Source organism: Eurypyga helias, unplaced genomic scaffold, assembly GCF_000690775.1.
Source record: "Eurypyga helias isolate BGI_N326 unplaced genomic scaffold, ASM69077v1 scaffold930, whole genome shotgun sequence".
NCBI lineage: Eukaryota > Metazoa > Chordata > Aves > Eurypygiformes > Eurypygidae > Eurypyga > Eurypyga helias.
Window position 1 is genome coordinate 1 of NW_010224851.1, and position 24279 is coordinate 24279.

Below are 24279 nucleotides of genomic sequence, written 5' to 3' on the forward strand. Positions count from 1 at the left end.
CCTGCCAGCTCGCCCGCCTGGCTGTCTTCCCGAAGGAACCGCCGTGGGCCAGTCCTGCAGGGCTGGGATCTGCGGGGCCTCGGTGGCGGCACCCAAACCGGGTACCTGGGCAGCCAGGGGGGGCGCTGGGCTGGGTGGGCAGCAGACCCCGTCGATGGGCACTGTCACACCGCCCGGTTTTCTTTCTCTTCCTTCTGTTTCTCCTTCCCCCGGCCCTCTCCGCCTGCAGCCCGGTTTCCACGCTGGAAGGGAGCAGGGTCACCCCAGCACCAGGCAGCCCTGCCCCTCTCCCAGGCACAGCCGTGCCCACCGGAGCCAGTGCCAGGGAAACACCCGGCAGCAGCAGAAACTGCAGAAAAGGCAGAACTCCAGAACCGCCACAGAATAAGATTTTTAAGTTCTTTCTCCTTTTCTGCCCACTTTAACCTTTCAGGTTGCTGACACTAACGGGATGCGGTGGAAGTGAGGTAACTAATTAGATGCGCCGGAGACGGAACACTGATTGTTAAGTCTCTCTCGCTAATTAGCAACAGCCTTTGCAGGGCCTGACGGCAGGGCTGGACAGACCTGGCAGGATGTGCCCGCCGCCTTCTCCGGCAGCAGGAAAATCAGAGCAACACAAAACAAAAGGAAAAAGGAAAAAGCCTTAACTTGCTTTTCCTTTCATTTTGGTTTTAGCAGAACCACATTAGGCCAGTTGTAAAAAATCAGTGGTTTTGTCAACCTGTGGGTGTCTCGTGATGTTGGGAGAGGTGACGACTGCAAGGACAGTACTGCCTACGGGTGCCCTCCCGCCCCTGGGAAAGGCCACAAGGAGCACTAAGTGGAAGACAGACGAGGGAAAGGAAAGGGGCTGAAGACAGGCACTGTGAGACAGAGAACATGTGGGAATGCAGCTGTGTCAACACAACCCACACAACTGGGATCTTGCGTCGTCCTGACGTAAGGATTAAGCTCCAGAAACCTGCTGCTGCTTGGAACTTCAGCGGTGAGAAAGCAGAGGGCCTAATTACCAAAGCACAGTTTTAATAAACAGGCTTCAGGCTTACATGTCAAAAGGATTTATAAATAAACATAATCACAATACATACATTCTGGGGTATTTTAAAAAGTATTCATTATAAGGTAATAGATATTTTCTGAGTTATAAAATCCCATATAAATAGCAAATTATTCTCAGTATGCAGAGTATAAGAATTATAGAATCACAGAATGGTTTGGGTTGGGAGGGACCTTAAAGATCATCCAGTTCCAACCCCCCTGCCACGGGCAGGGACACATAAAAACTGGGGTGAGTATCTGAAGGGAATCCTGAGTACATGCTCCCCACATGGCAGAAAACAGAACAATGACCCAGTTGGACACAATAAATACTTGTTGTCCTAATACATGATTTGTCCCAAACTGTCAAAATGGAACCAAGAACTTTCTGGTTGCTTAACCTTGTTCAGCTCCATAGAAATAAGAATGGGTCTGGATACTCTGCTCCTTGAGATTGCAGGAGCAGCCCCGTAGTTTTGGAGTCAGAAGAGGAGCGGTGCGTGTGGCTTCTGGTGGACAGGAGGAAGGCCGGCACGCACCTAGAGCGGGCGCGGGCAGGCCGTGGGCAGCAGCTGGGGTTACAGCCCCAGAGCAGTAAAAGGCATCTTTGGACGAAGGTCTGTGGCAACAGCATCTGGTGGTTACACGCAAGTGGCAGCCAGTTCTTAACGTTCCTCAAGGTTCCCCTGTTTATCCCCGGCCTAACGATCCAAATTAGGGGACACAAGGGGAAACTTCACAAGCCGTGGGCAGGACGGAGAGCGGAGCGTTCACCCTGTGTTCTCCCCCGGCCTTTCCAAGCGGGCTGCGGACGTACACGAACGGTAACGCTCATAACGATGCGACTTCGCCTCCTAGACCAAGGCGGGCCGCAGCACTGCAAGGGGACGCCAGCTTGCAGGAGCCCGTCGTTGCACTTAAATTCTGGATTCTGAGCAACGTTTTGTTATTGTGGCACAACTGTTTGGGTTTTTTTTTTTCTTCTGATCATAACAAAAAAAAAAGTCAATTATTCCTGGAAGAAGCAAGGGCTGTTCTGCCTGTTGTTCTCAAGGAGTAAGGCAGTCATTAAATGTTCCCTTAAACAGTGCTATTAAGCCAAATGCAGTGTTTCCTTTCTCCAGGGTCACAGCTCCGACCTAGCACGACGCCGTGAATCATCAGAGCCAACTCCCAGTGCAAACTGCAGGAGGCACAGAGCGGCTTATGCTTGGCTTCTTACTACAGAGTCAACTCAGCAGAGATCGTGAAGTCAACAGGAAGCATTCACAGCCTCCTGGCTTTTTCCCGGGATCAAAAACCGGGTGGACGATGTTACGCTGAGGTCGAGCCACAGTTGCCAAGAGCAGAGCGTCACGAGGGAACAGATGCCTGGTTACGCTTTAGATTCAGAAATTCTCAATAGTTTTGTCCTTTCAAATACTGCAAGGAACTAGTCCTTTTTTTCTCGGTATCGCACGGATACTAACGGCTTCTCTCATGGCAATTTTACTCCTGTTTTGTGGTTAGAAACCCAGCAACTGGGAGTTGTGAATGTTGCATGGTACGTTCAAATGGGAGACAAGACAAAAGAGTGGCACTCGCAGGGTGACTTTTTAGTCCAGAGAAAAGCTCTTCATTTTTTCTGCTAATTCCTGTCTCATTTCTATATGTTTTTTCAGGTTCTGCACTTCGTGGGGCAGGTTCATGTCCCACACCGACACGCAGGATTGTAATTCTGGAAAACAAAATTAACAAAAAAAATTGAAAACTGCAACAGAAGAATTATTGCGTAATCAGAAGTGGTTTTGCTCATCTGCTTTTTTTTTAGTTAATCATAAATTGCCTCAATTAACATGATGCTTAGGCCCTGGCAGACAAGTTATATGACACTTCCTGCGTGAGGTAATGCACTTGTGGGTTACAAGCTGTTTGTACTTGTGCAATGATTTGGATTCCAGTTCCTAGACCTAGAATGCACCATCTCAAAGCCCTTGAAAAACCATTTCTGGTGCCCCTGGGCCGTAGGATACTGACCTGAGCTACAGCTAGTACTGAGGTGCCTGAGCAGCTATACCCTCAACGCTTACAAGACTCAAAACCCATTCACTGTAAACTAAAACCGAAAACTGATTTCATAAGGTTGTGAGAACACTGGAAAAAGGTCACTTCTTCAATCTCACTTCATGCAAACAACTCTCCACGGAGGATTCACATTGGTTTTAGTGGAATAAGGATAATGGAGAACACTTGCAGGAGCAGGAGCTCACAAACTAAGGAAACTGAGGTTTCTGGGAGTCTGATTCCTCTCTCTATACTGTATTTAAGTGTGCTATTAATTAAAGAGGCTAAAAGGCAATAGGTGCCCTTCTGGTAATCATCAGGGAGTATCAGAATATAAACCCCACTGCTCTAAGTTTGATTCTGACTTTACTCCGCACAGTCAGCTCACCTACACTTGCCACCCTTAACTCCATTCTGGCATTGCCACGTTTGTAGGAGTCACAGAAACTGGAATGAGATAAAGGTGAGGAAGGGCATTGGTCGGAGTATCAGCTGTAACTGTTCTTAGAAAAAACCCAAAGATGGAGATTTTCCATCTTCATGTTGCAGCACTTTGCCATCCTAATTGTCAGGGAGCTTTTCCTGATGTCTGACCCAAATCTCCCTTGCTGTAGTAGAGACTGGTTAGTCCTTATCCTCCCCACAGGGAATATGCAGAAGTTTTTATTCCCTTCCTCTTTATTTACCTATTTGAAGCCTGTTATCCTGTCCTCTCTAAGCTTTGTAAGAACCAACTTCAGCTCCTGCAGCATTTCCTCACGGGTTGCATTTCCCTCCTCTGAACTAATAGTCCAGATGGTTCAGCCATGTCCCAGATGGATACGGTCCTCCAGGAGAGGCCGTATCAGCTCTCAGCGGAGTGTAAGAATTAGCTCCTGTCTTACAGACCCCCCTTCTCGGCTGGTCTTTGCCCCTTCTGCAGCCACGTGGCAGGGTTGACCCCTGTTCAGCCGGCGATCACGTGCAGCCCGCCCTTCTGCGGCGCTGCTGTTCAAGCTGATCGTTTCCTCATGTTGGTACAGTGGAGCATTCCTAATTAAGCCAAAGGTCTTCTTGCATTTGTCCTCACTGAACTCTATCCTATTTCCTTCCAGACCATTCGTCAGGGTCATTCTGAATTCTAATCCTGCCCTCCCGTGTGCTTGTGGCTTTGTTTTAGCCCAATTTGTCTGCGAATCTGGAAAGCACATTATTCCTTCACATCACTCCTGAAAACACTGAGGATTCCTGGCCTAGGAGAGATCCCTCTGGAATTCCATTCAAGACATTCTCCAATTAGACAATGACATTTACCCTCCAAATACAGTTTTCCAGCAGACGATACACTTCAAATAGTGGCCTCCTGTGATCCCTTTGTGGCAGTTACTGTTAGTTGGTATGGAGCCCAGAAACGCAAAAGACAACAAAACCCAACAATGACGTTTCAGTAACATTGTACCAAACGGTGATCATCCTCTCCCGGCAGGTAGTCAAGCGCAGTAGTGTCTGCTCCACTAATAACACAAACTAAGGAAACACAGTTCAGGTACCTTTGTGGTATTTGTTGTCTTCGGTGTCACTTTTATAGCAATACCCCAAAACCAGGACTGCGTTCTTGAGGCTCCCTTTTTCAAAGAAATAAGATGTCAAATTTTAATTTTAATGGGAACTGTGTAGTTGAAGGACAGAAAGAGTAGAGGACACCATGCCACTGAGAGGACAGAAAGCAGAGTGCAGTCAACTGGACCCTTTATTCGAGACACTTAACCATGAAAAACCCAGACGTGAAACCAGCCTAGTTCACGTCTCCGCGTGATGTCGGGGTTTATCAGGGTGCGAGGCGGAAGCGCTGACCAGCCACTGAACACGGCCAAGAACAAAGCACCCTAGTCTATGCCACAGGCAGAGGTAGCAGATGCCACAGCGAAGGGACCGGCTGCACATGAAGTCCCCAGTGCAGAGCAGAAAGAGAAGGTGCCGGCCATCAGTTTGGTTATGAAAAACCAAAATGACCACATATGATCCAACTCATTAAAAGTGAATTAACGATGGCATGTAGCTAGGAAAGGAGTGTTAGCAGGGACGTAGGAACAGGGGATGGCTTATAGGAAGGGGCTAGTGAACAACGCAAAAAAAAGACTAGGAAGACAGGAGTGGTTGGATTGCAGAGGGCTAAGTGGGATGTGCCCGTGTTTCAATATCAACCTCACGCTTATTCCCAACAAGACGTGTTTATAGATGTCTTGGAGGACAGATGGAAGCTGTTGGTGTTCTCCTGCCACAGCAGCTCCCTGTCCTGCTGGCACCATGCTGGCGGTGAGCCCTGGCTGTACGCTAGTAGAAGAACACAGGACCCAGCCTGTCTACCTGTGCCACGGATCGGGCCAGGGAAGGAACAGCCCTCCCTGTGCAGACACCCCGGGAGCAGCACTGTGCCCCACACCTCTCCATGCATGAGGTCCTACACACTCCCCCAGGGAAAAGACGAGGAGGGGGTCAATTTCTGGGGTGTAAATAGGCTGGAGCATGGCTCACTGTGAAAGCCACAATCTTGGAACGATTTCCATATTCACAGATGAACTACAGATAAAAATGATGTCTCAAATTCTGGCAATCTCTTTTCCCTGAAATATTTACATCTGATTGACATTATATATTTTAATCTTCAATGAAACTATTTAATACAAGAATATTTCCTTCTATCTTCTCTCATTTCACATAAGCAATGTGTTGCCATTGAAGAATTGTTCAGCAGCCTCAGTGCCATTTTCACTGATTCTCTGAAAATCCCAGTAAAAACAAAGTCTCTGAATTTGGAAAAAAACCCCCAACCCTTATAAATAATTGCTGGGAAAAAAATGATCAAAAGAAAAAAGCACACATCAAACTGCAGGTTGCCATTCTTGAGATTGGGTTAAGAGCAGCTAAACTCTTTCTCCTGAAGCGTTCACTTTTCTGTGCATGAAATTTACATTCAAAATGTTGAGGTGACCAGAAACAAAGACTATGAGGCTCACAGCTTTTTAAATCACACTCTATTATGCTATACAGTATGCTTTCCCTAGCAATGACATTACTAAGTGAGGCAGAAATTTTGGTTTCATAGTAACTATTCTTTACAAAATGCTGAAAATAAAATGTCCCTTTATAGTACTAATCTCATAGCTCCCAGGACTAGAAGGACTGAAAGGCTGTGCTAGTCACTCTGGACTCTGTAGCCAGCACTCTCGACAGCTGTGGGATGAACAGACTCTACAGACTTGCCGTCTCAGGCCAAGGCAAATCGGAGGAAGATGGAGGTTTTTCCACTGGTACCACACTGTCAGCATTATGAGGGGGCTGTACTCTGTGGATACTTGTTGCCAGAAAGGAAAAAACAGCCCTCAAATTAAATTCCTGATGGTAATGGTGAGGCACTGGAACAGGTTGCCCAGAGAAGCTGTGGATGCCCCATCCCTGGAAGTGTTCAAGGCCAGGCTGGATGAGGCTTTGAGCAACCTGGTCTAGTGCAAGGTGTCCCTGCCCATGGCAGGGGGGTTGGAACTAGATGGTCTTTAAGGTCCCTTCCCACCCAAACCATTCTATGATTCTGTGAGGAAACATCCACAGCCTGCAACTCTGAAGTCTGCTTGCAGGATTACAGTGTGTTTCTGAGTCCATGACAACAGCTTCAGACTTCTTTTGGCAGCAAACACACTTCAAACCACACTGACAAGGGCACTCCAGTGGTTTTCAAAACAGAGTGGAAGGCCATGGGAATTCACAGAGTACTGTTGAAGTAATGTGTGTTTTGAACCTACACTGCAGTACAACGAACTCTTGAGTTGCGATGGCCTCTGTTACTTTTGGGGGAGATGCAGGGAAGTGTAGAGGTGGAGGAAGTTACAACAGCCAGCAAGTGCCCCATACTCCACTACGGACTGCTGGCTGTTTGCCATAACCACTGCAAACCCACGACACCTGTCCGCCTACAGCAGCTCCAAACAGCTGTCCCAGGCGACGGAACAGCACGTACGAACAAGTCTGCGCCCTGAGGCCACGCGTGTAGCGCTTTTCCAGGTTGCTGTGATCTGCCTGTGAGCCAAACCTAAAAAAATCACTCCTGAATAAGGATGGGAGAAGAAAACTGGGCAATACGTAACGAAGGAAAAATTATTAAAACCTAACAAGCCCCACAGAGGAGGAATCCAGAAGCGTAAAAGTTGTGATGGAGACAGAACACGGGCAGACACAGGTCAGGACGAAGACCGAGAGCTGTGCGAGAGCATGGCACGAGGAGGCAGCGAAGCGGGCCGGGTTCACGTGCCCATCAGCGAGAAGCCGGGAGGAGCTGTTGTTGCACGTGGGCGCAGGTACGACAGCCTGTTGGTATTCAGCCAACACCGGAGCGTCTGACACTGACTGAAGATGACAGCAGTGGAAGAGAATTAATGAACGAAACACAGAAAATGCTAATCTGTTCCTGGAACACCATGCCAAACAGGAGACAGTAATGCTAAGCTTGGCACCGATTTCAAAGTGCTCACCATTTGATGGTTTTACTTACCCAGCTGAACCGTTATCATGACTCTAACAGAATCACAGAAGTTGTCTATAACGCGTACAGGACGACGTGTTGATAAATCGAGCAGCAAGATATGTCCTCCTCCTGTCCCTATCCACAGTGCAGTGTTTTTCTGCAGGCAAATTGTCTTCACTCTTCCAGAATAAGCCAGTTTATGTTTGGATTCCTTATTTAGTTTTTCCACTTTGTCCCTACAAGTATGGAGACAATTTGTCTTAAAATTTGGTGGTAAACTATTCCACAACTGCTAATATTACTCCCTCAATACCAGGCTTTTGACCAATCATTCATTAAGAGAAGCTGCACAAATCTCCTGCTAATTACTGACCGACTTGAAACAAACTGGGCTGAAAACTGCTGGACTTCTGAAACTCAGCTGGCCTGATTCAAAAAAACTTTAAACAGGAAGCAGGTACGCTTCCCTTTTCTCTGCCAGTCTGCAGGAGAAGTGTGCTACTCCCACTTACAGAGTGGGAGTAGCACACCTAGAGCTGCTCCTAACCTCACCGTGAAAATGAAACGGGCATGGCACATTATGGGAGAGGAACAGTGTAAATGCTGATGAAAATCACTGTCATTGTTAATAAACCCCTGATCTCCTGCTGCATCTGTGCACTGGAGAGAGAAAACATTCTTCTTCAGGGGATGCAGGAAGTAACTGTATGCAAAAGCATTAGTACCTGAAGGACAGCGAAAGGCTTTCTTCTTTCTTGAGCAGAATTAAATGGACCTTCTTGAAATCACAGACAAGTTGTGAAATATAATAAGGGTCTTTTAAACAATGAGATTCTGTACGGGATATTCTGAATTTCTAGGCCAAAAGAGAGGAAAGGAATTCCACATTTGCCCAAAGAAGTGAGCAAATCCCTTACCTCCAGCAGGTTAAGGTACTGTGCTAGAGAAGGCAATCTGATATTCAGCTTTCTGTGCAGCAGGCCATCAATCTGAAATAAAACTTACCTAAGGAAATGTGCACAGTCGATCAGTTCAGAAAGTTTTTCTGTCTTCTTGTCCCAGATTTCCACAAAATGGCTGCTTTTCTTTGCCAAGTAGATGGATTTGTCTATTGCTATTGAAATAATGTTTGCATCACTGTAAGCATTGTGACAGAACCTAGAAAAAAGAACTCCAGTTAGATACACAGAAGATACCTGGCAGAAAAACTTCACTACTATGCATGGGGGTTAAGCTTCCCTCTAACTCTTACAGAATCATTCAGCCTTAAATCCAAAATGGGCTAGGATACAACTGAAAGGGTCTGCTAGAAATCTTCCTACGGTTCGACCTACGCGCTCACAGTAATGGAGTTATGCTGATGACATCCCTAGAGGCACATTAATGCCCAAAACCTATTAATAAATCTTTCCCATCTGCCTGCTCAAATCACATATGTTCACATCACAGCAGGGCAAAGTCCACCTTTCTCCTGACAACACTCGGTCATTCCCACAGGGCCCACCAGACCATAGAGGGTCACTCAACACGAAGATGACTGTGTACAAAGCAGCAGTGAGATTCAGTTCACCTCTCTGCTCGTTTCATGTCAGCTGAGCGCCTTTTTCACTATTTTCCTCGACAGAAGAATTTGCCTCTCATACCAGATCTGTTCCTGCATGTGTCTAATTACTGGCTCTGTGATTTAACAGCATTAGCTTCTTTCACTGACTCTTCAAGTCATCTTGAGGAACAGCTCAAAATCACAGGTCCCTGACAGCAGACACTCGGGAACACTGCTACTTTCCCCAGTGTTACTTTTTTTAGGCAACTTTATTTTCAAAACCATGTAAGTTTTACCTCCACAAAGCTCTGACTATTCCCGTGATGTATTTTGCCTCTTGCCATTGAACTGTATTTTACTGAAGCTTTAGTTTCTTGCTTTATATTAACACCTTATTTTCCAAAGCAAATTAATTTCCCAGAGTAATGATCTCTACAAGCATAAAATCCAACACTGCTTTCCCTGCTCAGGAAAAATTCCCCTTAGTTTCAGAGCAGGATTTGTCCATGTGAGATTATATCAAACACTATAAAAATGTCTAGATTCTAAATAATGGGAAGTCAGCAATCATATATGATTTAACTCTAGAGGGCAAAGACACACACACATACCATACTGACAGACACATGCAAATACCATGCAAAGTACGTGTGTACAGTTCTAAATAACGTAAACAGGGCCTGGCCAAATGTAGTTGAGGGAGAAAAACTGATCAGTTGCATTTATACATTTTCTGAATAAATACTGACCTCATAAATCCTTTATATAGTAAAAATGCATAGGACATTTAAAATCAGCAGTAAATACTTTAAATACTACTTACTGATCTTATTTTATTGCACATTGTGTTCCATCTATATTATGGAAGGAAAAGAACGGGAACAAGAGAACTCAAAGAACAAGACATTACATCAAAGTACTGCCAGAAAACTTCAATGCAGACAACAGCCAAATAACATAATTTATTAAAAACCAAAAACTTACAGCTGACTTGTCTTTGTTTCAATGAGCTTTTGAACAGAGAAATCACTAGTTAAGGCAATGATCTTTGTTCCACAGCCTCCCCAGATTATATTTTTTTCAGATAAGCATGAGGATTCGTTTAAGCACATCAGCGGTGTGCTAACATTTCCTATGATTAGTATCTTCAAAGGTGTAGCACCCTTACACTGCAAGAAAAGACACACTTTCCATGAGAAACAAGGCATGTACAGACACTCAGAAACCATTAAAACAAGGCCACATGGCCTGCTGAATCAGATTTACACCGCCAGGTTTGCTGAGCCATTGTGGTATCTCACCAGAATGTTAGAGACTGAAAAGCACAGTAGTCTCATCATAGGTGTCCCATAGAAAAGAGCCCGTGTGAGTGGGACTGACACTTTCTGCAACCCCTGGCACAGTTCAAGAAGTGGATGGAAAGTCACATCCATACCTTGGAGCCATCCCACACTGGACCATATTCTAGTTCTGCAATACATTGCAAATCCGTAGCTGCTCTAAATTGCATTTGCTCAGGAGCTAACCCTCAGGAACCAGCTGATACGAACAGCTCCCAACATCTCTGTCTGCCCTGTGAGCAGACCTCTGACCTACAGAAAATCTAAACAATACTGTCTTCTTGAAGATATCTATTTTACAAAAATTTAGCATGAACAAAAAAAAAAGGAGCTCTAACAGCAATAAGTAAAGATTAAAACGCTTACAATATTCTTAATAACAATTATTAATGTCACTGTCTAGCCAGTTTGCCAGGCCTTTCAAAGTCCTACAATGAGAAATAATTTCCCCCTCTTAACCATATTGGTTAAAACAGATATTGTGAAACATGTGCAGTCCCTCTAAGGCTGCAGTAGAAAATTATTTTTAGTTTCAGAGAAGCAGTTAAAAATTAAGCTGCATGAAATAAAGCTACTATTGGTAGTTGGTTTACATATTACTGATATTATTTTGTAGAACAGACAGCAAAGAACAAGTCTACCTTTACTGCTCTGTCTTCAAAAACTGCCAGTCTGCCATCAGCTGTGCCTACCAAGAAGAAATTCTTCTGTTTGCTGAAACAAAGTAAGAGAATGAATTCTAGGAACACCTGAAACAGGTTTGAAAAATTTCAGTGAGTAGCTTCTGGTATGTCAAGAGTTTCACTGAACACTAAAAGCAAATACAACCACCTGTGGTCAGGAATGTAGTCTCCAGCCACACCGGCTGCACAATTAAGTGGAATTACAGGCAAAATAAGCAGTTGCCTGAAAAAAACTGAATGAGTGTACAGATGTCATCTTCTGCACATCTCTGTTTAGTTCTACTTTCAAAGTGTAACCCAAAATATTAAAAATTCATTTATACCTTTGTTTTGAAAGGGAATTACAGTATAAACAAGTGATGGAATCTGACATTTTCTGCAAACGATGCCTTCTTGTTTCATCTTCCGTGTTAAGTGCCCACAGAGAACCAGACTGGGTTCCTGCTACAATCCAGTTTTCTTTCTCAGGAGGAAGAGTCACTAAGGCCAAACTTAAAATTTTACTATCTGCGATATCCTGAGTCAGAAAAAAAAGAAAAGCATCTGGTTATGATTTCAGTAAGGGTAAATGCTAGTTAATTGCTGGTAATAAAAATAAAGTACAATCCTCTTGGACCCTGGACAGACCCTAGACCCTGGCCTAACCGCCCCATTAAGAAATCTAATTCCCTAGTAGCAGAATATGTCTTCAACTGTACCATTGATCTTCATAGGGCTGGGAAGGACCCCTCAAACAGGACACAGGGAAATCTCTGAGCTGAATGCTGTAAAAAATATTGTCTCTCTATTCTAATGAAGGTCTCAAAGCCACCAGCGAATTAAGCAAATCGAACTACACTGCAATATACGCTCAGTTTAATTGCTAACAATGAAAGTGCCGGCCTAGTATTTCTGCTTATTTTAGTTTTAGAAAATCAAGCCATATAATTTATACCAAAGCTACCAATTCAAATGTATCGTGGTCAACAGACAGCAGATGGAAAGATAACTTCAACAACTCTGATGATGAATCACACTCGGTTCTGGCACACATGTTCATCACAGGACATCAAGCCTGGGTAAAACGTTTTTCCTTTTCTGATGGCACAGGACTGAGATGTACAAAAAGCAAACGAAAAGGGCTGGAGGGTATCACCCAAAGTGTCACAAGAAGGTGGCATCCACAGGAAGAGGGGAATTGTTAAGAAACTAGCTAGAATGTTAGGGGAGGAAGAGAGATCATAGAATCATAGAATCACTAGGTTGGAAAAGACCTTAGAGATCATCCAGTCCAACCGTATCTGTCCACCACTAAACCGTATCTCTCAGCACCTCATCCACCCGTCTCTTAAACACATCCAGGGATGGTGACTCCACCACCTCCCTGGGCAGCCTGTTCCAGTGCGTGATAACCCTTTCGGTGAAGAACTTCTTCCTTACATCCAATCTAAACCTCCCCTGGCGCAGCTTGAGTCCATTCCCCCTCGTCCGATCATCTGTCATTAGGGAGAAGAGACCAACACCCACTTCTCCACAACCTCCTTTCAGGTAGTTGTAGGCAGTGATCAGGTCTCCTCTCAGCCTCCTCTTCTCAAGGCTAAACAAGCCCAGTTCCCTCAGTCGCTCCTCATAAGACATATTCTCCAGACCCTTCACCAGTTTTGTGGTGAAGCATTGTATAACTGTTACTTCTTGTTCTAGCCTCCATGCTAGAAATAGCTTCCATGTGAGGGGAAGAAAGGAACCCAGTAAGGGAAAGACATTATTATGAGAAAGTTCAGGCTGGATGGCAGGAAGAGAGGAAAAACTGACTGCATTTCTGATTCAGCTCACGGATGCTGTGATGACTCACTAAGGAGCAAACTTGGTTCTCTCAAAGCTTAGCTTTCCAGAAGGAATAACCTACTGTTAAAATGCAATTAATTCTCCTGAAATACATCTGGGTGCCAAAAAATTAGGATAAATGGCAACTTTCCCACGTACCTCACAAGTATGCCCATCGGTATTTAAATTAATAAAGGAAAGCTGTGCTTTTTCTGTGTTCCCATTGCCTATCCAGACGCCTGCCTTCTTGCAGCTTTGATTGGCAGCTACCATGCACTCTGCCGTGGACGTGCTGGGTATCGAAACATACCTCATCAAACAGATAAGCTCAGCAGAATTCAGGATCTCATAAACCTACAAAGCAAGCCACAGCAGGCACATGGTAAAAACGATAGTTTGTGGAGTGTTAAATAAATAACAAGCAAAGGATAACAATGTTTTATGGAAAACGGACATAATGTCTCAGCAGGTCTGCTCCCACTATTGATTGAGCAGAATTGTACAGAGCAGAACTGTATTCCCACTATTGATGAGCAGAATTTGTACATCTGTACATCTTCACGTTGACTCTTACTTTTTCCGTTAAAATTCCAGGAAGTCAATGACATTAAGGCCATGTTTATAATGTCTTAGCAGGTCTGCTCCATTGTATTCCCACTATTGATGAGCAGAATTTGTACATCTGTACATCTTCACGTTGACTCTTACTTTTTCCGTTAAAATTCCAGGAAGTCAATGACATTAAGGCCATGTTTGAAAATATCACCCATTTCAAAGCGCAATGTGGTGTGTAGTAACAGACAGTAGGTTTCAGATCCACGCTGCTCTTCCTGCTCCCACAAGCATGGAACAGTGTAGGCTGACCACCCTGATGCTATGTAACAGTCCTTTTTTTGCACAGCTCTAGGAAAGACCATGAAGTAATACAGATCCTGTTTCGCTACACTCACTATACAGCAACACAGGGAAAAACAGTAGGCTGGAAGAAATGGTTGGTAGATTTCAGTGAACAGTCTATCCTGGATGGCAAAAGGAGGCAATATTCCATGGCTGTTTCAGTCCCACAAAAGAACAGAAAAAGCCCTGTGCCTCTTTACTAACTTCAATGTCCCATTCCTTTTTAGAAAGCACAACAACTTCATGGTGTCATCTATCACAAAAATACAAATAAGTACACTAAGGGATACCTGGGAAGATGTCGGTCGTTCCTGAGGGTTTTCCTTCAAACACTTTTTAATTAAATTTTCAACTTTAGGCCAGGGGGCACATCCATATTCTTTGACAGGATCTAAAATATAAAATAAGGTAACTTCTTAACCAGCCTTCACCATAGTTCAGAAATGAGAGTTCTGAATAACTTTCTTCTTAAGAATTCATCTAACTTCTTACAGAGCTGCTCTCAGTAATACCCTCCTCTTAGGTAAAATGTCAGCATGAACAGCTTGGAATTCCTCACCTGCCATTAAATGCTAGAGCATGAAATGCTACAGCTAGAGTCCTTTTCATTAAAAGCAGTTAGAGCCAATGCATTTTGCTTTAACTTTTTTTAATGTCCCTACACCTAGGCCTGAATGCCAGATACGTGAGAATTTTGTTTTGATTAATGCTGACTATTCAAGGGCACGTCATTTCAGTCTGTAGTCTTGTCAGCCCTGTTAACATTTTTCTCCACATCTATTCTTCTGTGTTTTGGGTAGAGTACACATGAACTTCCAATAAAGTGTATGGGGATTTAGATAAAGAACTCCATATAGTATTTATGAGACCTGAAAGTTTAAATTCTCACTCAGTGCTTTGATTACGTATCTTACGACTACAGGTGCTGACCTCTCTAAGAACAAATCACTCATGAATAATGGTGCTGTAGTGCTTTTCCTTTTAGTTCATTGTAATCCACAGCAGATATCCCAGTCCTACATTAGACAGAGGTAACATTAATGATAAATGCCCTGTTCAGCAAATGATAGGCACTGTTTACTTGAGAGCTCAGCCAGGCCATTTTTGCTGAAAATATATGAATGCTGGAGCACCTCTCCTGTGGGGACAGGCTGAGAGAGTTGGGCTTGGTCCGCCTGGAGCAGAGAAGGCTCCGGGGGGAACTCATTGCAGCCTTCCAGTACCTGAAGGGGCTACAAGGAAGCTGGGGGGGACTTTTTATAAGGGCCTGTAGTGACAGGACAAGGGGTAACGGGTTTAAATTGAAAGTGAGGAGGTTTAGATTAGATATGAGGAAGAAGTTCTTCCTGGAGAGGGTGATGAGGCACTGGAACAGGTTGCCCAGAGAAGCTGTGGATGCCCCATCCCTGGAAGTGTTCAAGGCCAGGCTGGATGAGGCTTTGAGCAACCTGGTCTAGTGGAAGATGTCCCTGCCCATGGCAGGGGGGTTGGAACTAGATGGTCTTTAAGGTCCCTTCCCACCCAAACCATTCTGTGATTCCATGACTTTTCAGTCTTAAAGATGCTTCGTGAGTATATCCACTACTGCAGGGCAATAAATAAGGACACCACACATTTAGCTTGTAGTACTATAAAAATTCAGCAGCTCTTTAGACAGAAGTTGTTAATACTGAGTAACATTGTCCAGCTGACTACATAATGTCCAGCCTGTTTAATCTCCCTTCCAGCAGCCAACAACTACGCATTGCAATGCAGATGGAATATGGAGAATGTTAAATAGCTGGGCAAGGACTTCACACTCTTCTCAAGTTAAAATGCAATTTCTATGTAAAACGTTTAGGGGTAGCTGCCCTTTTAAGGTAGCTGCATTTTGTTAAAAATACAATTTCAAGGGCTTTGTTAAAAGGTTTTAAGAAATGCAGCTTCTCAATAATGGCTTTTTTAAACGTAATATATCACGATCAAAGAACAGAAGGGAATTTGTCTTTATCTAAGTGCATGATAGGCATTATCACAGTAATATGTAAGGGACAAGTCCAGGCATGGTATTAGAAGTTATCTTCAGCAACATCCATTTTATGGCTCCAGGTCTGGATAAGATCCCAAGTATACAAAACCTCTATTTCTTTATAAAGTGAACCAGCTAGATCCCTTGAAATTGCAATGAAATGATAACCAACATGATGTTGAATAGAGGCCTATTCCTTGCTATTTCAAGACTATGTAAAATTAGGAGAAGTTTCTAAACATTGCTATTATTTAGTCTCCTCCTCTGATCACTGTCAGATATAACATAAAATGAGAGGTATTATTTTTGGAGGAGGCAGGACAAGTGGTCTGCTTTCATGTTACAGCTTTAACAAGGCATACCTGGTAACTTTCCTTGTATCGCTAATTCATCAAATTCATTTGGAAACTTCAAGCCTTCCATTATTCTACCTCCTCCTGTTAAAATGTCATAAAGCAGCAAGCCAAATGAATAAACATCAGCTTGCTGATTGTAAATAACATTTCCTCTGGCAACCTCCGGTGCTCGAAATCCTGCAAATAAATCATTCATTACTAGTTATGATTCATACCAAACTGAAGCCATCTTTATCCTTTTAAGAGCAAACACTTATTGATGAAAATGTCAGAGGAAGTAAACCAAAATGGCAAACTATTTCTGGGCTGGCAATAGTTTGCATGTTACAGACCTACCAAAATATCAGCAATCAGTATAAAGGAAGGGGACAGTATGTCAGTTACAGAGCTCCAGCCCCATTACACATAAAATAATTCAGTTAATGATGAATACTGAAAATGCTGGGCAAGTTTGCCATCTTTAGTGAAGGCCTAATATTTAACACTTGAAGTCACACCCTCGTGCACAATTTCCAAGACCTAAAGACACTTTTGGAAATTGCTGAATTGTTCAGTGCTTTAAAATGGGTGGTAATCTCTGAAGTCATGGAACAGTGCAGGTACTTATTGCCTTTAAAAAAAATTACTGAAAGTTAAAGAGCAAATAATTTTAGCAGTATAACTTCATTATCACAATAACCATATTAAATCAAGACATAAAAAAAAATTAATGCATGTAATTTAATTTATCTTTTTAAAGATAACCCCTTGATTCTAAAGTGTATACTGACAGTTTCTTCCAAAAGGGATGAAAACATGAATGCCAAGAGGTGTAAACCTGGCATCACCTCTTGTAACACGATTAGGACTACATTGTGATTTTGACTATAGATTTGAGTTACTTCTTACAGACTAAGTAAAAAACATATTAGCTATTTTTTTAACATAATGGACTGTAAACCAAAGCATTTTTCTATACCTGGTGTGCCTTCGGAGGTTTTTATTCCCATTCGGCAACAATATTGGGCAATGCCATAGTCAGCTATTTTTGCAATAACAGCTGAATTGGGATACAGGGTAAAGAGCAACACATTGTGAGGCTTTAAATCACGGTAGATGATCATTGCTGAATGCAGGTACCTGTTAATCAAAAAAGTATTCATTGAAAGCATTCGTAATTCAGGGATGCATCTATACACACACACTGAATGCATTATTCCCACAACAGTAAATTGTGCTTTCAGATATTAAATACTGTGTTAAAAAACGTCAGACATCACCGACATGACACCGGCTTACTGGATCCTGACTTCAGAATTGTTCTGAAATAATATTTACTGGCTCATAAACATTGCAGTATTTTAGTACCAAGTCTTTTCTGAAGTGTCACTGGCAGTTTGAAAACTGAATCTTAGAAGTTTAAGCTCCATTGCTTCCTGATCTTGGCAGGTTTTGTGGTTTTACAGTCACACATCACTAGCTCCTGAGGACATTCCTGGACTTTCAGAACTTTAAAAATGTACTAAATTAATGTCTTTGACATTGCAGTACGAAATCAACAGCCAGATAGAAATTCCATCTAGAGCTCTTGCTATTTCTCTACTTAGATGAGTGCCACGTTAGCAGGAAAAAACAGGCAACAAAAGCTTGTGTTATGTATCAGCTAATCGATCATACAGAGAGAAGCATTTGTCTGACCCAGGGAATACTCTGTCTGAGATATAAGAAAAGATGCGTTTTTCATCTGCATCCTACCTGCAGCCATATCCTGTTTTTACAGCAACATAGAAGTCACATTTACCTTAAGCCATCAGCTACATGTAGAGCTATCCTGTGCTGAAGTGTTCTAGTTAAACTTGCATTGTCTTGTTGAAGCAAACGATCGAGAGATCCTTTAAGGGCTAGTTCCATCACCAGCATCCGGGGACGGATTGCAGCAGCCAGCAGAGACACTAAACTGGGGTGATGGAGGTGACAAAGCACTGCGAGCTCCTGTAAATCATAAAATCAGATTAAATAGTGCAAATAGCATAACCTCTGTAGCCCTGAAGTAAACTCAGAAATGTTTTGGAGTGATGTCTTGCGTATTACTTAAGCTTTTTAAAGTCTTCACTAGGGTTAGTATTCCAAAAGCACCCCTACAGAAAGAAGGCAATGTTTCTTACTTGTCTTAGAAGCCTGAGGGAAGTATGTTTATTGAAAATCTTTACTGCAACATCTTCTCCACCATAGGATGCACGGTACACAGATCCAAACCCACCATCACCTTTTCAGAGATAAAATTGAAAAGAATATTAAAACCAAAGAGATCATCGAACCATAGAATCATAGAATGGTTAGGGGTGGAAGGGACCTTAAAGATCATCCAGTTCCAACGCCCCTGCCATGGGCAGGGACACCTTCCACTAGACCAGGTTGCTCAAAGCCTCATCCAGCCTGTCCTTGAACACTTCCAGGGATGGGGCATCCACAGCTTCTCTGGGCAACCTGTTACAGTGCTTCACCACCCTCTCAGGGAAGAATTTCTTCCTGATATCTAATCAGGAAGATTAGATATCTTCCGTTACCCCTTGTCCTGTCACTACAGGCCCTTGTAAAAAGTCCCCCTCCAGCTTCCTTGTAGGCTTCTTCAGGTACCAGAAGGCTGAAATATGGATACCAACCATTTCTCAAAAAAAACCTTAAAAAAGCTGAGAGGGTGCAATTTTAAAATGTGTGGATCATCTACTCTGTTAAGCTTCATGATCAGTAATCTAAACACATAGAAAAGTGTCCTAGCATACAAGTTAATGGAAAATCTAAACTAAATAACCTGAAATTCAGAACACTTTAAAAAATATGTTTCCACAGAAAAGAATCTCTGATGTTTTCCATATGTTGCAGAACTGACTTCAATAGATTCATTTACATAAGCTCTGTAAAAAAACCCTGCCCAATAACGCTTACCCAAGAGAAATTCGGGAGCTTCATCAAATTCCAGGTCATCGCTGTTCAACATAATATTTCTAGGCAAATCAGCCAGTATCAGGTCAGGAGCAATCTGAGCTATGGGGATGGTATGTCTTGGTTGCTCTGGATTTACCAAAAGGTCACCTAAGAAAAATAAACGAGACAATTTAAAAAAAAGGGTTGACACCATTCAAAAGGCACCAAAAGGTACATGGATCTCTGAGTGAGTATATATATTTATAAGCACACACACATAAACATACATTTATACATATATATGGAACAGAACATTAAGTCTATCACTTAATGTTACATGGTTTAAGTATTTTCAAGGTTCTGTATATGTACCAATCAAATGTGATAGCAACTGTTGCTGTGTAACAACACCAAACTTAGCAAGAGATTATTTTTCTGCTTATAAAAAGAAAGAATTCTCTTTGTATGTGGAATTTCATCAGGAATGTTGCCTTTTAAATGACTGTTGTATGTGGTCCAACCAAAAGATCTAGCATCAGTTCTACTGTGTGCTGGATTCAATTCCATGAATGAAGTTGCATTATTGGTATCATAACTAAACCATTCTTTTCATTACTGCCATTTATACATGAGTATACAGAGTAGTTGCAATCCGTCCCATATTCTATACTTACACAGATGGCACTTACATTAAAAAAATAACAAGTTGCTTTTGACTCATATCATAATTATTTCTTACAGAAATTAAACATTTTAAAATAATGAGAAGTCCCCATATGCTATAAAGGGGATGTTATATACTATTTATCTACATACAGGTATACCTGTAACCTCAAATGGCATAAATATATACCTTCTTCAGCTTTTTTAAGTAAGTCATCAAGTAGTATTTTTTGGTGTTCTTCACCGTCCTGAAAGCTGTACAGAGCCCATTTCTTCAGCAGCGTTTCCCCTTCACCACATACATCTATATCCAGCAAACCTGGAAACCATTCTTCCATAAGAGAATCTATGTGATCCACAACTTGCCCCAGAAGGATGCACCCTTTAAGAAACCAAGAGAGGGAAATTACAGCCTCGATCTGCCATACTTGTAATTGCAAAGCTAAACTCTACATTCCAAAGGCAAAAGCACAACAAACCAAAATGCCAAGCTGCAATCAAACTGGAGGAAAAGTCAGGCTCAGGAATAATTAACCTTTTCTGCAAGAAGGTGCTGTAATTTTCAAAAAACTGTCTGGGTTGTTGTCAAAGAGTGCTGATTCCACTAGACAATAAGCTTCAGGAGACCAGTTCAAGTAGATGCCTTGTCTCCAATACATTCTATTAGGACGAAGAGCTCGCTCTAGAAAATACAAAATTGGATTAAAAATCTGACCTCCAAGAAGACTGTCCTATTTTAAAACATGCAGAATAATTTGTGGTACTTTCCATATTTAATTGTGATTGTAGGTTTATGCCTTCCCAAATAACAAACAAAATTAAGGCTACAACTTCGCAGACAGAACAATCTCACAAAGGCTAAACATATGTCAACTGGTGTTCAGTTCTACAAAGCACATCCCCAAACGAAATATTTAATCAGATGATAAGTCATGCATTGGGGGAATGCATGGAGGGACTACAGAAATGCTTAGGTTCATCCAGGTTCCAATACAGAGTGTCTTAGGCAACATATGAAAAAAAGTGAGTGATTTAAAATTTCCCTCTATCACACACATGTAAAACAGCAAGATGAGACTGGAATTCTTTGCTTAGGAGGAAACTGAATGCCAAGCGAGCAGGCAGTTATAAATCATATTTGTAGAGCATCAGCAATGTATATTTTTCATATTTACTTGTCACCTGTATTCATAAATCACACACTAAAAAGAGATAAATGAAATTGTAAAGTTCAGCAGACAGATCTCCTGTCAAAGCATGGAATTACTGGAAAGAAATTAAAGACCTCCTTCTGATAAAAGCAAAGTTTTTAGACTTTCATAAAAGGGCAGTTATTGAACCTGAAGAGAAGCAGTTTGGTTTTCTGTGAGGAAGACATGTCCTTTCCTGTTTTCCCTGTAGAGGTGAACGACAGTGTTGCATAAATATAAGATCTCTGGCACACGACGGAGAGAAATAGGCTGCTTACAACCTTCACTCCCTTCTGCACACCACTTTAAAGATCAGACATTCTCTGGACATTTCTAAGTTACAAAAATGACCACTGATCTTTTTTTCACATTTGTGAAGTGGCCAGAAATTACCTAAAGCAAAACAATAGTGGGATTAGAGATTTAACATTCAAAGCAATTATGCTCACTATTGCTTTTGAGGATAAAGATTTATACCTCTTCCTGACAGCATGTAAGGTGATATTTCAAGTAACCTGTTGATCAGTCTGGACCAAAATCCCATAGGAAAGTATGGCATCTCATAAAGCCGGATGATAATTTCTGAATTTTCACAGTGGGGAAGCTCTATAACAGGTCTGTTATCAGATAAACTGAAAGAATAAAAATATTAGACAGTATTTAATTATGTACTTTATCCAAACTGAATGATGACAGATGTTATTTTTTATGTGAAATGTATTGTTTATTAATGAATGAATGATTCAGATTATCAGGGAGCAGCCAGAGAGTATACATGCTCATTCTGCTTGCTTGTGCTAAAGTGAAGTTCTACTGTAACTTAAACCAAACAGCACCTCCCTAACAATCAATAGGTATCAAATGTAAATGTGAGACATATAGAAGGCAGGCAAGACATTCAGATGAAATCTTCCTATTCCAGGACTTTGAAGAATATAGAAAATCTAATCATTGCAACCATGCAACGCTCTCTCCATTACTGGCTGGATGGTGGCACTCAGAGAGTGGTGATCAAGGGCTCAATGTCTGAGTGGAGACCAGTGACGAGCGGCGTTCCTCAGGGGTCAGTACTGGGATGGTGCTGGTTAACTTCTTTGTTAGTGACATGGATGATGGCATTGAGTGCACCCTCAGCAAGTTTGCCGACGACACCAAGCTGTGTGGTGCAGTCGACACGCTGGAGGGAAGGGATGCCATCCAGAGGGACCTTGACAGGCTGGAGAGGTGGGCCACTGCCAACCTCATGGAGTTCAACAAGGCCAAGTGCAAGGTCCTGCACCTGGGTCAGTCAATCCCAAACAAAAGTACAAGCTGGGCGGAGAATGGAATGGGAGCAGCCCTGAGAAGAAGGACTTGGGGGTACTGGTAGATGAAAAGCTGGACATGAGCCAGCAGTGTGCGCTGGCAGCCCAGAAAGCCAACCGTATCCTGGGCTGTGTCAGGAGAAGTGTGGCCAGCAGGTCGAGGGAGGGGATTCTGCCCCTCTACTCTGCTCTGGTGAGACCCCACCTGGAGTGCTGCGTCCAGCTGTGGAGCCCTCAATATAAGAAAGATATAGGCTGGTTGGAGCAAGTCCAGAGGAGGCCACAAAGATGCTCAGAGGGCTGGAGCACCTCTGCTATGGGGACAGGCTGAGAGAGTTGGGCTTCTTCAGCCTGGAGAAGAGAAGGCTCCGGGGAGACCTTATAGCACCTTCCAGTACCTGAAGGGCCTACAAGGAAGCTGGGGGGGACTTTTTACAAGGGCCTGTAGTGACAGGACAAGGGGTAAGGTCCCTTCCAACCCAAACCATTATATAATGCTAGATTTAGCAAAACAAGCATTATTAAACACATTAGGGAAATCTGTAACAGAGGCAGAGAAACCGTTGCCTGCTTCACATAAAGCAAAAAGACTGAATTGAAATTCATAACACGTTTTTGGTCATCACATTTAATAACTAGACTGTTTGGAGGAGATACTGCCTCTGAGTAACCTGGCTATAGAAATTCAGTTCTGTTTTATATTGCAATAAATATCTGTAATGCTAGCCCACCATGATGTAAAGCTAAATTAAAATCTTCCTGCTGTAGTCTCAAAGCATGGTAACAGTGAAAGAAATATTAACCTCATAAAGCATTTTATCATTTATAGATTCCATTTGCCCACCATGCTAATATGATGTAAGCTTTATCTGCTACAAGATCAGCTTAACACTTCTGTGAAAGCATTTCCTAAAATGTAGTCTAGTAAGCATATATCGTGCTTTCATATACCAAACTGCTTTGATGGTCAGTTAAACTAGTTAGCCTGATGGGAGGTTTTTATTTTGATTGATTTTATGGCTCTCATTTGTAGGTTTAACTCTTTGCTCACCTGCTTGGGATTAGTAGTTGATCCTCTCCTAATGGCAAAGCAATCTGAAACTTTTCTAGAAGCTTAAAGTATTGTGACATGTAGATCTTAGGAAACTTGCTCTTCTTTAAAAGAAATTTTTCCACATCTGAACGCTTTACAATTCCCTTAGGATATTTAGAGGAGCCGTCCACTTTCACTGTCAGAATCTTTCAAAAAAAGTAAAAAAAAAATAATCAGGTGTACAGTCATCATTAGATTGCATTTTCCTCACAAACTTTGTTCCCTGGAATATCTGGTAGCCCATTATTTAGGTGGAAACAATGGACTCAATTTCAGTGAAACCAAACATTTCCATAATGCTAGCCAGCAAGATAGCAGTGAAAAAATTTAACCTGTCCAAGCCACTGGTGTGCTACCATTCTTCAGTAGCTTCCACTATGTGTATTCCATGGAAACGTATCCTACAAGTTAATTTGTGAACTTGTTCTCTGAAAGGAGCCTATGTGCAGTGATCAGCACTTCACACAAGCATACTGACATGGACAACACCATCTTCTAGGCCTTTGCTCATTCTTAATCTCAGCACCTTTAAAGTCTCGAACTTACATTTTTGCTATCCCATTTCCTGTACTGAACAAAAGGTAAAGGTTCAGAGGTTAGGAAATCTGAATTACATATAAAAAATTTTGAGGGTCTTTGTAGATGAACATATCAATGATGGCCTAACTTAAGCAGTCAGTCAGCTACCTTCCCATCCCAATATATGACTCTGTATCGCTCACTTTGCCATTGGTACCAAGCATACAGTGACCCTTCTTTCTCCATTCTTACTACTTTAATCAAACTTTCAACTCTCACTTCAACCTGCCACAACATACTGCAGGACTGCTTTGCATCCCTGGAGTTTTTCAATTTTACACGGATTTTTGTGTCTGGTGTAGTTTAAATGATAATGCACGTTACAGTGTAAGAA

At 42.4% G+C, this 24279-nt stretch overlaps 1 protein-coding gene across 1 annotated transcript in view; it reads right to left on the minus strand.

Annotated features, from left to right (window-relative positions):
- Positions 1 to 2636: 2636 nt before the first annotated feature.
- Positions 2637 to 24279, minus strand: part of LRRK2 (leucine-rich repeat kinase 2) — a gene marked incomplete at its 5' end in the record, with an annotated part of 42739 nt that continues 21096 nt past the window's right edge. Inside the window, 18 exon segments of the mRNA XM_010146900.1 lie at positions 2637 to 2758; positions 4614 to 4688; positions 7610 to 7818; positions 8588 to 8740; positions 10110 to 10294; positions 11107 to 11179; positions 11472 to 11665; positions 13111 to 13305; positions 14139 to 14239; positions 16219 to 16389; positions 17171 to 17331; positions 17993 to 18183; positions 18357 to 18457; positions 19138 to 19284; positions 19970 to 20161; positions 20315 to 20461; positions 21447 to 21601; positions 23325 to 23512. Coding sequence (XP_010145202.1) covers positions 2637 to 2758; positions 4614 to 4688; positions 7610 to 7818; positions 8588 to 8740; positions 10110 to 10294; positions 11107 to 11179; positions 11472 to 11665; positions 13111 to 13305; positions 14139 to 14239; positions 16219 to 16389; positions 17171 to 17331; positions 17993 to 18183; positions 18357 to 18457; positions 19138 to 19284; positions 19970 to 20161; positions 20315 to 20461; positions 21447 to 21601; positions 23325 to 23512 — 2760 coding nt within the window.